This window comes from Nerophis ophidion, linkage group LG21 (genome assembly GCF_033978795.1).
Source record: "Nerophis ophidion isolate RoL-2023_Sa linkage group LG21, RoL_Noph_v1.0, whole genome shotgun sequence".
NCBI lineage: Eukaryota > Metazoa > Chordata > Actinopteri > Syngnathiformes > Syngnathidae > Nerophis > Nerophis ophidion.
Genome location: NC_084631.1, coordinates 26,162,408 through 26,175,593, shown reverse-complemented (window position 1 = coordinate 26,175,593; position 13,186 = coordinate 26,162,408). Strand labels below are relative to the sequence as shown.

The 13,186-nt window shown below is 42.5% G+C and overlaps 1 protein-coding gene across 8 annotated transcripts in view; it reads right to left on the bottom strand.

Annotated features, from left to right (window-relative positions):
• casd1 (CAS1 domain containing 1) overlaps positions 1-13,186 on the bottom strand; it is a 126,568-nt gene that overhangs the window by 91,353 nt on the left and 22,029 nt on the right. For 7 of the 8 annotated variants that reach the window (XM_061882374.1, XM_061882375.1, XM_061882378.1 and 4 more), the window contains one exon: positions 9,220-9,434. The exons of the other annotated variant lie outside the window; for it this stretch is intronic. In XM_061882374.1, coding sequence (XP_061738358.1) covers positions 9,220-9,434 — 215 coding nt within the window. The remainder of the gene's footprint in view (positions 1-9,219; positions 9,435-13,186) is intronic. 8 annotated transcript variants of the gene reach the window in all.

Here is a 13,186-nt window from a genome sequence, read left to right as displayed (position 1 = left end):
AGTTACCTAAAGGCTTGGTCGGATCCCACTGTAAAGCAAACATCAAAATTGCTGGCGAAGAATTCAACTGCTTGTTGGACACGGGAAGTAACTACGATCCCAGTGTCGTTCTACCACCAGCATTTTGCGGACCAGCCAGTGAAACCTCTGCGTGACTTGCTGCAAGTTGAAGGAGCTGCGGGACAGGCTGTTCCGTATCTCGGATATGTGGAGATGGTGGTCACCTTTCCAAGAGAGTTTCTGGGAGCTAATTTTGACGTCTCAACGCTAGCACTAGTTGTTCCTGACATCGAAGCTCATCAGTCCCAGGTGTTAATCGGCATGAATACACTGGAGCCGTTATACAACCAGCATTTGGGGAGTGAATTCAACTTCCAGCCGACAGCAAATGGCTACAGAGCAGTGCTGCAACTACTGCAAACACGCCACCAGCAACAACAACAAGGCTGTGACGAAGTTGTGAGGTTAGCCAGTAAGTCACCGGTCCTCAATCCTGCTGGGCGCACCACCGTCGTCGAAGGCTCTATACCCACCAGCATGCTGTCTCCCGGTCAGTGGACGCTTGTGGAGCATCCCGCCTCACCACTGCCAGGTGGGCTGTGTGTCAAAAATGATTTGATTATGCTCCCAAGCCAATCCCACAAGAAGATTCCGGTCATCCTGAGTAATGAGTCGGACCAGGATGTGACCATCCCATCTCTCCACCATCGCCTTGTCACCAAAGATCTTGTCGCACAACGTGTCAACAAGCTGTTTACCATCTGAAAGTCCTCACATCAATTTGAAGCTCAATTTTGGAGAATCACCTATTCCAACGGACTTGAAGGCAAGAATCACGGAGAAACTCCATTAGATCCCGGACGTCTTCGCACTCAGTGAACTGGACTTTGGACGCACGAACTAGGTGAAACATCACATAAAGCTGGATGACGAAACTCCGTTCAAACACAGAGCCAGACCCATTCACCCTCATGACATCGAGGCCGTCCGACAACATTTCAGAGACCTGCTGGAGGCTGGTGTCATTTGTAAATCAGAGTCGCCATTTTCGTCACCAATCGTCGTGGTCCGTAAGAAGAACGGGGATATACGCTTGTGCATCGATTACAGGAAGCTGAACCTTCAAACGGTTAAAGACGCCTACCCCCTGACAAATCTGGCGGAGTCTCTTTCCGCTTTGACCGATTCAAAAGGGTTCAGCGTTCTCGATTTAAAATCTGGATACTACCAAATCCAAATAATGAAGAAGACAAAGCTAAGACAGCTTTTGTGACACCCATCGGATTTTGGGAGTTCAACCGAATGCCTCTAGGGGTAACAAACGCTCCATCCACATTTCAGTAGTTAATGGAGAAAAGCATGGGGATCTCCATTTAAAGGAAGTTCTGGTTTTCCTCGATGATCTCTTTGTGTTTTCAGATTCACTAGAAGAACATGAGCGGAGGCTGCTGCGGGTATTACATCGTTTAAAAGAATATGGTCTGAAACTCTCTCCCAAGAAATGTAAATTTTTCCAGAAGTCTGTCAAGTACTTAGGACATATAGTTTCGGAAAAGGGAGTCAAGGCCGATCCGGACAAAATCCTTGCTTTAAAAACATGGCCAATTCCAAGAACTTTGAAGGAGCTCAAGTCGTTCCTAGGATTTGCTGGATATTACCGGAGGTTCATAAAAGGGTATTCCGTCATCGCCAAAACTCTCAATGATTTGACGCGGGGCTCTACACCTACCTCCAAGTCCCGGAAGAGATCAAGTCCAGCAAAGTTTCAGGACACGAAACAGCTCTTCGGAGAGCAATGGACGCCTACCTGCCAGCAAGCTTTTGAAACACTCATTGAGAAGTTGACCAGTTCCCCGGTCCTTGGCTTTGCCGACCACAAACAACCATACATATTGCATACTGACCCCAGCACCACAGGGCTTGGAGCGGCTTTTTACCAAGACCAAGAAGGCCAGCTGAGAGTAATTGCTCACGCCAGCCGGGGCCTGTCAGCGAGCAAATCGAGGTATCTGGCACACAAGTTAGAATTCTTTGCGCTGAAGTGGAGAGTGTGCGAGAGGTTTCATGACTACCTGTACGGAGCACACTTTGTGGTATTGACTGACAACAACCCGCTCACTCACCTGTTAACATCGGCAAAGTTGGATGCCGCCAGTCATAGATGGCTTTCTGCCCTGTCCACCTACACTTTCAAGCTGCAGTATCGAGCCGGGAAGCAGAACCTCGACGCCGACGCTCTATCACACCGCTCTCACAACCAGGCTGCTGACCTGTCAGTGCAGAAGGACTGGGACCTGATTAACAAATTCATGGAAAAACATGTTGTTGAACAGAATGAAGTGGAATAACTTGACCCAGACATTGTATCTGCCATCTGCCACCGCTGTTATGTCACCAGTCAGCCCAGCAGTTCCAAAGAAAGTCAGATTACCCTGGTCGAGTCTCTGAGTCCGTCAGCCAACGCAGTCCCTGACTGGTACGCCAGTGAAGACCATCATGGCCTACCAATTGTTCCCGCTCTGTCACATCTGGACCTCAAGGAAAAGCAACGGGCTGACCCAGTTATCAGAGAGGTCATTCACCAGATGGACACTGGGGAAAAGGATCCCCCAACAGCAAGGAGCAAACTCCCGGACCTTGCGCTGTTGCTAAGGGAGCTGAATCGTCTCGAAATACAAGAGGACATCTTGTACCGGAGGGGGCATGACCAAAATCAAGTCTCTTTCCAGCTGGTTTTACCGGAGGAGTTGAAGTCTGTAGTCCTGACCAGTTTGCATGATGACATGGGTCATCTGGGCATCGAGCGGACTTTGGACCTCGTACGCACTCGTTTTTTCTGGCCTTGTATGGCAGCTGACGTGGAGAACAAGATCAAGACTTGCAATCGTTGTGTGAGATGCAAGGTACTTCCTGAAAGATCTGCACCACTCATTAACATCAAAACGAGTCGTCCGTTGGAGTTGCTCTGCATGGACTACTTGTCACTTGAACATGATCAAAGCAATATTAAAGACATTCTGGTTTTCACCGACCACTTCACAAAGTTTGCAATAGCCATACCCACCTCAAACCAAAAGGCGAAGACAGTGGCAAAGTGTCTATGGGAGAACTTCATCGTATGCCACGGAATACCTGAACATCTCCACACGGATCAAGGACCCGACTTCGAGTCTAAATTGATTAAAGAACTGTGCCAACTCGCTGGGATCGTAAAGACCAGGACAACCCCTTACCATCCTCGGGAAAACCCAGTCAAGAGGTTCAACCGGACCCTACTCATCATGCTTGGGACCCTTGAGAACAAGAGGAAAGCGAAATGGAAGGAACACTTAATGCCGTTAGTGCACGCTTACAACTGCACAAGAAACGATGTCACCGGTTTTACGGCGTACGAACTGATGTTTGGCCGTTCACCGCGACTACCGGTAGATCTGGCCTTTGGCTTACCTGTGCGGGGAAGACAAGCCACCTCTCATTCCCAATATGTCGAGAACCTGCGGTCCAGACTTGAAGAGAGTTTCAAAATGGCTTCGAAGAATGCTGCTAAATCTGGCGGAAGGAATAAAATTAGTTTTGATCTGCGAGTCACTCCGTCAAGTTTGGAGGAAGGACATAGAGTTCTTGTGCGAAATGTCAAGCTGCTTGGAAAGCACAAGATTGAAGACAAATGGGAGCACGATGTTTACATCGGTGTGAAGAATGCTGGGGACCTGCCAGTGTACACAGTTCGGCCTGAGAACAGGGCAGATTGACCCAATCGTACGCTCCACAGAGATCTACTCCTTTCATGCTCCTTTCTGCCAGCCAGCGGTGGTCAAGATCTATTACCAGTTACACTACCACGTCGTCCTGTAACCCGGAGCCGGAAGCCAATAAATATTGATCAATCTGAAGACCTGGAGGAAGAGGAATGGAATCTACCTGAAGTTCTGATTCCGCCAACCACTTTTCAGTTTCAAAGTTCGCACGCTGTCGAACCCCCGCTGAACACTGCACTCAGCCGCTGCCCAGGGCTGTGTATTCCTCACCTGTGCCTTCAGTCATTCCTGTCGATCCTGTCTCAGAAACCATGCACTTTCCTGCCGAGGAAGCGTCCTCTGCCAAATCTGAAGCTTCTTTACTTGTGAAAGAAGAGGAACCCGAGCCTGGTGAAAACCCACCTGAGCCTGTCGAAACACCACCAACCGGTCTATTTGATGAAGACCCATCTGTGGATGAACCAGAGCTCCTTGATCAAGCAGAGGCATCACCCTGCCAAACCGAGCCGTTGCTCAGTCCAGCAGAATCACCACCTGAACGAACTCGCCTGATCGTGTCGTTGAAAACACGCCTGTGATCAGGCGTCCTAGTCGTCAGCGTCAACCTCCTAATCGCCTTCAATATGCGGCATTAGGTAATCCTCTCATTTCCGTTGTTCAGACACTATTTCAGGGTTTAGTCGATGCCTATGGCGAAGCATTCACTACCTATGCAGCAAACCATCTTTTGAAATCGGACATTCGCGACGGTCAGCATGCATCAGGAGTTGCATGATCTAAAGGGGTAGGATGTAACCCGGGTTACAAAACCCCATTAAATATCCTTTCTAATTAAATATCCTTCTATTTAAATATCTTTCTATTTAAATATTCTTTCTATCTAAATATTCTGACAAAACCCCATTAAATATCCTTTCAATTTATTTTCGTTGTTTAAGCTGTCCTTGCGTGCGTCATTAAGTCACGCAGTCACGTGACCTAACGCAGGAAGCATAAAACCCGGTAGTGGGCTGCTCCCAGTAAGAGCGAGAGGGACACGTTGGGCGACGTTGCTGCAGTATGCCAGAGTGTTTAATTTATCTGCGGAATTGGCCAGGTTGGATGGCGAGCTACAGCCTGAACTAAAGTCTGAAGCTTTATGCCTGGAACTGAACCAACTGAACCGAATCCACCCAACCGAGCCCCGGGCGGGTAGGAGGCTCCTCAACAGCCCCTCTGTTTTTCCCTTTGTTTACCAAAACGCAACATGTTCATTTCGGTCCTCTTTAACATTCACTTTTCCTCCGTTCCTTTACTAAAATCCCTCCAGACACTGCCACCACAACATGGACTCTGCGGGGCCGTTTAATGAACTCTGAACTCGTGTTGCGCTTATACCATCCTTGGTAGAAACAGGGACTGAATCAAATACTGTATCACATTGTAACTATTGAAAGTTCTGTGACTTTGTTAAAAATGTGAATAGCCATTTGAATTTACATGTCTGTTTGTTATTGTTTATTTTTCCTATTATTCTTTATATAATTTGGTACCATTTAAACTTAAATCCTGTGTTCAGTCTTCATTACTCTCAATTCCTAGAGCTGAATTTAGTTTCTTCTGATCTAGCCCAGTTATATCATTCACTGTTTACTTAGTACTTGTACAGTGCTTTACTAAAGTAACATACAGGCTACAAGACACTGTAAATGTGCGTTATTCTTTGTGCTATGGCGCCATCTTTCTGAAAAAATTTGCTCACTCTAGGTGCTGCGAGTTAAAAGTCTACAGGATTTCCTTCTGTTTTGTGCCTTGAACCGTTCCGTCTAGTAGTAGTCCATAGCGTTCTACTTGAATGGATTCATCATTCATCATCCAAGCAACGTTTGTGATTTTACGATATAACTAGGGCTGGGCGATATGGCCTTTTTTTAATATCACAATATTTTTAGGACATGATATATATCTCGGTATTTTGCCTCAGCGTTGAATTAACACTTGATGCATATAATCACAGCAGTATGATGATTCTATGTGTCTACATGAAAACATTCTTGTTCATACCGCATTAATATATGCTCATTTTAAACTTTATGCAGAGAAGGAAATCACAACTAAGTCAATTGACCAAAACTGTATTTATTAAAGTTATTAGCAGGTGACTTTTCAAACGATGCGACATATTAACAGTAATGCTACTTTTGGTAGCAACGCTTGTGCCCCACACTTGACAAATTCAAGTTGTCTATTCGACATACTGCCGCTTGAAGCCGGACCACCGCCAGAGGATGGACCCCCTGCTGTTTTTCTTGGGAATTAATTTTTCCTTCATTCGCACCACCTTCTTTCTCTCATATTACCACTCGCACCGCTTTTCTAGCATCACAGCTAACATTACCCAGTCTGCTACCTCTCTGCTCCATGAGGGCGTATACGTTTGTTACGTATGACGTGACAGTATGTGACGTGTGTAAGTTTGCGCGCTTGCTGTCTGTGAGAAAATGACAGAAGGAGTGGGAAGAGCCTGTAATGTAATGCCCGCAGCAAAAGCAACTGCGTGAGAACGTATACTCGAATATCACGATATAGTCATTTTGTATATCGCACAGAGACAAGCCCGCGATATATCGCCCAGCCCTAATTATAACAAAAACAATTCTACATTTCTAAACTGTCCCATGTGGGATGTCTGTAGAAGTGTTCTCATGTATATTTTTGAACGTGCCATCGTCATGTAATTATGGTAAAAATGGGTAAAATGGGTTGTACTTGTATAGCGCTTTTTTACCCCTTCTTAAGGAGCCCAAAGCGCTTTGACAGTATTTCCACATTCGCCCATTCACACACACATTCAGACACTGAACGGCGGGAGCTGCCATGCAAAGCGCTCACCAGGACCCATCAGGAGCAAGGGTGAAGTGTCTTACCCAAGGACACAACGGAGGTGACTAGGATGGTAGAAGGTGGGGATTGAACCAGTAACCCCAGATTGCTGGCACATCCACTCTACCGACTTCGCCAAGCCGTCCCCGATTAACTAATTAAACTAGCGTCGTTAGCATTAGCTAATATGCTAACATGTTTACGAGTGCCTGTCAGTATTATTAACTTATAATTGCATAAATAAACATTTACAAATCTTTCTGTGAAAATATCTCATTTCACTACGTACATATTGGCTTGTAGCCTGAATATTTTCTAACAATTACTGGGTGTGTCTTATAACCTGGTGGGATCTATAGTTTGGAAAATATGGTGGTTACGTTTGTTATTTTGCAATCGTGACTTTCTGCGTGGTATAACAATAAAAGGGTCATTTGTATAGTATTACATAGGTTTAAATTGTTGGATTTAGTAATTAAAATATTTTTATTTGCAGAACATATTATTCCTGTGTTCCCATAGTCTAGGGGTGCCCAAATATTTTCCCTCCGAAGGCCAAAGTGAAATAATGCAAATGGGACGCAGGCCAATCAGCAATTTTTAAAAACAAAATGTAAACAAAGTAAGTTATTTTAATTAGTGGTAATAAGATGGATTATTTGTATGAAGGGTTAAATTAGGGCCATAATTGAAAAAATGTTTAGACTTTATTTTTTATTGGTGTAAAACTCTTGATAATATTTCATTCAAACTTGAATTTGAATTGATGCATGTTTTGGACTAAAAATATTTGATGGGCAATACATTGTTGAATGATTATATTTTTTGTGCAAAAATAAAACATTTATAAGATAGATTTGCAAACCTAGGGCATTGTTTGCCTTGCGCTAATAGGACAGTGATGATGTGGAAGAAGACTATATTTCTTATCAGGGACAGAACGAACACGAGGGTGCTTGGTTAAGATAGAGGTACAATTTCATCGGAAGCACCTTAGCATTCATTGATTGACATTTTGCATGTCTGTTCATGCAAAATAGGACCCATGTGAATGGCGGGGCCCAACGCAGAGTGCGTGATCTGCGTAGGGAGGGCCGGCTCTGGACAGACGCTAACTAGTCAACCATCAATAATTGGATTAGCCTGAACAATTGGCATTGTCACTATGTACGAAATGGAAACCCATCCTTTGGCGGACCTAACAAAATGACTCGGTGGGCCAGATTTGGCCTGCAGGCCTCACTTTGGGCATCCGTGTCATAGTAAACTAACTTGAGGCAAATTCACAAAATTATTCAACGAACATGACGTTCCAAGTCAAAAAGTGTCAGTACCTTGTATCAACCTGTTATCTGATCTATACCAAAACGTACAGTATCACCCACCGCTAGCAGCATCGTTGGAACGTAGCAACGAGCGGAAAAACAGTCATCATAGAACGGGACATCAGAGAGGAGGAAATGATAGTGATCTTGGGCCTATTTCTTAAAAAAAAAATCCCAAACTAAAAAGTCATGAAGAAGGCATGAACACAAATTTTATCCTCTAATGGACGGCGTGGCGCAGTGGGAGAGTGGCCGTGCGCAACCCGAGGGTCACTGGTTCAAATCCCACCTAGAACCAACCTCGTCACGTCCGTTGTGTCCTGAGCAAGACACTTCACCCTTGCTCCTGATGGTTGCTGGTTGGCACCTTGCATGGCAGCTCCCTCCATCAGTGTGTGAATGTGTGTGTGAATGGGTAAATGTGGAAGTAGTGTCAAAGCGCTTTGAGTACCTTGAAGGTAGAAAAGCGCTATACAAGTACAACCCATTTAATGGGTGAGCTCGGGATAAGTACGGTCTAAGGAAAATAGCTGCGATTCATTTTCTCTTTTAAGCTTCCTTGATTGGCTACTTTCTGTACGCCCGCGTACCGCAAAGACATGATTATTTGTTGACAATTGTTAGCCCCTACCCATTTACAGCAAATTATGGGGACAAATTCAGTCCGAATACACCTTAGACCAGTGGTCCCCAACCACCGAATCATTTTTTATTAATTTTATTTTTTTAAATATATATATATATTTTTTTTTTTCATTAAATCAACATAAAAAACACAAGACACACCTACAATTAGTGCACCAACCCATAAAACCTCCCTTTTTCATGACAATAAATAATCCCCCCCGCCGGGCCGCGGGACAAGCTATCAAGGTTGGGGACCACTGCCTTAGACCACTGCCTTAGACCACCCTCTTATAAGACATAAGCTAATCAGGCGCTTACTGTCTTTGGTCGGAAGAGGTCAAATGGGGACAAAAACAAAGTCAGTCAGAGAGCTGACACGACTCGTTTGATGGAAATCCATGCTGTCGCCATTTTCGCTGTTAGTCAGATGGCACTAGGGTCACGTCAAGAGGTGAGCTACCAAATGGAGCAGATGGCATCGCTCGCTCCTGGTTTTAAAAACATACTTGTAAAGCTCAATACTTCCACCAACAGGACTAGGTCAGATAGACATGTTTAGTTTCCATACGGGTCTTGCACTGGCTCTTATGTTGAACAGTGTCTATCAGATATGACCTTTGAATGAACGTGACTTGAATCCAACCTACCACATCTACGGTGCTTTCAGGCATGTGTAGTCCGTCGCTCGTCTGGCCAATTGTCTCTAACGCCGCCTGGCGTTTTGCGGACATCAGCTTAACCCGCGAACTGTCAAGACGTTTGCTGCCGCCGAGCGCGTCCACTGCCACTTCATTGTACTTTTCCAGCTGTTGGTTGGTGATCATCTTCCTGTCCTTGCTCAACACCTCCTCATTGACGGGGTCTACAGGTTAGAGGTACACGTAGATAACTTAGGGTCAGGTTCAATTGGCATTTTTTGAAGCAAAGATCAAATAGGGTGACAATAAGCATAGGAGTGTCTAAGATTAGGTTGACCTTATTTAAGGTTCTACAATAGGGATGGGCGATATGGCCTCAAATCTATCAGGCAATAAATATACTGTATATTGCAGACTTCCAGGAAAGCCATCACAATATATTATTTTCCATATAAAAAATAATAGAAGCATTTCCAAATGGGTTACAAAGGCTCCTTATTTAGCTGCTGACGCATGTGGGGAAATCCATTAAGTTTTTTTTTTTTTTAATTACTAATTTACTGTATTTCCTTGAATTGTCGCAGGGCATATAGTATGCGCCTGCCTTGAATTACTGCCGGGTCAAACTCGCTTCCCAAAATTATTTGCGCATGCTTAGTATTACCGTCATTTTCAAAATAGAGGAGGCTGATTTCAATACCGGTAATTTGAAATCGCATAAAGGGAAGAAGATTAAGAGTTATTCAGTAGGATATAAGGTCCAAGCTTACACCACACTCAAATTTTTACTGCATACCTTTGGTAGGTGCCGGAGTGAGAAGATGTTTTAAAATAATTAGCGCATGCTTACTTTTACCGCATGCCTTTGGTAAGCGCAGGAGTGAGAAGAGGTTTTAAATTATTTAGCGCCCCGGCGGCAATTCAAGGAAATACGGTACTTGCTCATAGTTAAAGGGGCAGTGCACTTTTTATTTTGCTTATCGTTCACAATCATTATGAAAGACAAGAACATACTTTTTTTTCCTTACACACTGCAAATATATATATATATATATATATATATATATATATATATATATATATATATATGTATATGTATATATACATATCTATATGTATAAAATGTAGGAACAAACACCTTTATAACAATATGTAATATGTACAATATACACACTGCAAGTATATATATTTACATATATAAATATATATATACAGTATATATATATATATATATATATATATATATATATATATATATATATATATATATATATATATATATATATATATATATAATGTAGTAGCGCTGGGCGATCTACCGAGTTTGTAAGATTCATCAATATATTTTCAAACAAGATATGAATAAGAAAATATCATAATATCGATATAATTTATTTCACGTTAAAATGACCAATGTTCTGTTCCTTGTTCTCCCCCGCATCTCACTCTCTCTCAAAACTCCATGGGCTTCTAAACCGTTCCCCTTCCTCCTTCCAAGACGTGCTTGCACGTGTAAGAACATCCATGATTGGTTGGTTGTTTACTACGATAAGTCACAATTGGTTGAAATTAGGACAGGCCATTCAGAGGCAAGATAGGGTGGGTCATCGAACCAGGCAGGGAAATCACAACAGACATCCCAAATGACGACTAAAGAGTCGTAGAAGAGAAAAGGGAATTTTCAAGCGGGCGATTTAAATTAAAGTTAAAGTAATAATGATTGTCACACACACACTAGGTGTGGTGAAATTTGTCCTCTGCATTTGACCCATCCCCTTGATCACCCCCTGGGAAGTGGGCAGCAGCGGTGCCGCGCCCGGGATGATTTAATCCCCAATACATAACCCTTGATGCTGAGTGCCAAGCAGGGAGGCAATGGGTACCATTTTTTCATAGTCTTTGGTATGACTAGGCCAGGGTTTGAACTCCCAACCTACCAATCTCAGAGCGGACACTCTAACCACTTGACCACTGAGTAGGACGTATATAAATAAAACTAGTGGAAGATGGCAGAGGGATTGTCTTCCTTAGACTTTGCTTTTAGAGATATACACAACGGCCAGGAAACCCACAAAGCGTCGACTTGGCCGCATTTGGACAAATGTATGCGTCTGAATAAAACATTAATTTGAGTTGTTTACCATGTAAGCCTAGATCAAAACTGTTCTGGAAGAGCCAGAACGAGAAATGCTGCCAAAAATGTATGCCGAAGTGAGGAAGATCATAGCCACACAATTAAGTAAAGTCACTTACTTGGCGCTGACCACAACCATACGTGTGTGACAGTCTACAACTAAGAATTAATAAGTGCCCGTTTCCCCAAAAAATTTTTTATCTGAGTTTGATACATTTTGTATTATTTGCACGGCAAAGTTATTTATTTTTTTGTAGAAATAATATTTTTCTATTTACATTATGGAATTCTGAGCTATTTAAACAGTTTATTTTCTGTCCTGTTAATACCCATCTTGACTAACTGGGTTAGTAAAAATGGCCCTGACTGTTTAGAGTTGTTATTCTTTTACTGTAAAATCCACGGTTAATGAAAAAACTGGCATCTGAGTTTCCAAAATAAAATTAAACAGCGGTACTGTATTTCTATTTAGAGTAATATGTTGTTGTGGAAGAGGATTGTGATCAGCACACTGTTGGAGTAAAGGTCAGCGACCCCGTCTGGGCTGGTAGAAACAGCACGCCATCAGACGGGGGCGTGGCACGTGCTGATTAAGAGACACAGCTGCCAGATGATTAGTTGGCGTAGGTGGTACGTGTTAAACTAATCATCTGTTGTCTTTAACAGTGAGCGGCCTGGTGCAAGTGAAGAGAACGGACCCGAGAGACTGAAAAGTCGAAACGTATATGTTGAAAAGAAAGAATATTATTAAAAACCCTGTCAACCCTGAGCAACTGACTTCCAACGTGTATATGTGAGTAGAAAAAGCTTACAGTTGTATAACTAAAAAAAAACAATATACACACTGACAGTATATGTGTGTATATATATATATATATATATATATATATATATATATATATATATATATATATATATATATATATATATATATATATATATATATATATATATATATCAGTGGTGTGGGAAAAAATAGATTCGAATTTGAATCGCGATTCTCACGTTGTGCGATTCAGAATCGATTCTTATTTTTCAAAAATCGATTTTATTTTTTCATTATTTTTTTTATTTCTTTTTATCAATCCAACAATACACAGCAATACCTTAACAATGCAATTCAATTCCAACACCAAACCTGACCCAGCAACACTCAGAACTGCAATAAACAGAGCAATTGAGGAGACACAAACACGACACAGAAACCAAAAGTAGTGAAACAAAAATTTATATTATCAACAACAGTATCAATATTAGTTACAATTTCAGCATAGCAGTGATTAAAAATCCTTCATTGACATTGTCATTTATAAAAATAAAAATAAAAAGAACAATGGTGTCACAGTGGCTTACAGGCCTATTGAAACCCACTACTACCAACCTGATAATGTATATATCAATGATGAAATATTAACATCGCAACACAATGCAATACAGCCGGTTTAGTTTACTAAATTGCAATTTTAAATTTCCCGCGGAGTTTGTTGTTTAAGACGTCGCGGAATGATGACGCGTCCGCGTGACGTCACGGACTGTCAGGAAATATTAGCGTAGCACCATTTGCGGCTAAAAGTCATCTTTTTTCATCGCGCAATAAACAGTATTCTGGACATCTTTGTTGCTGAATCTTTTGCAATTTGTTCAATTAATAATGGAGAAGTCAAAGTAGAAAGCTGGAGTTGGGAAGCTTTAGCCTTTAGCCACACAAACACACGGTGATTCCTTGTTTAAAATTCCCGGAGGTAAAGCTTTACCATGTTATTCTACGTCAATACAAAAGTTTTAGGGTGGGAAAATTGTCAGCTCTTACCGGAGACTTCAGTGGATTATGGGACCTTCTCC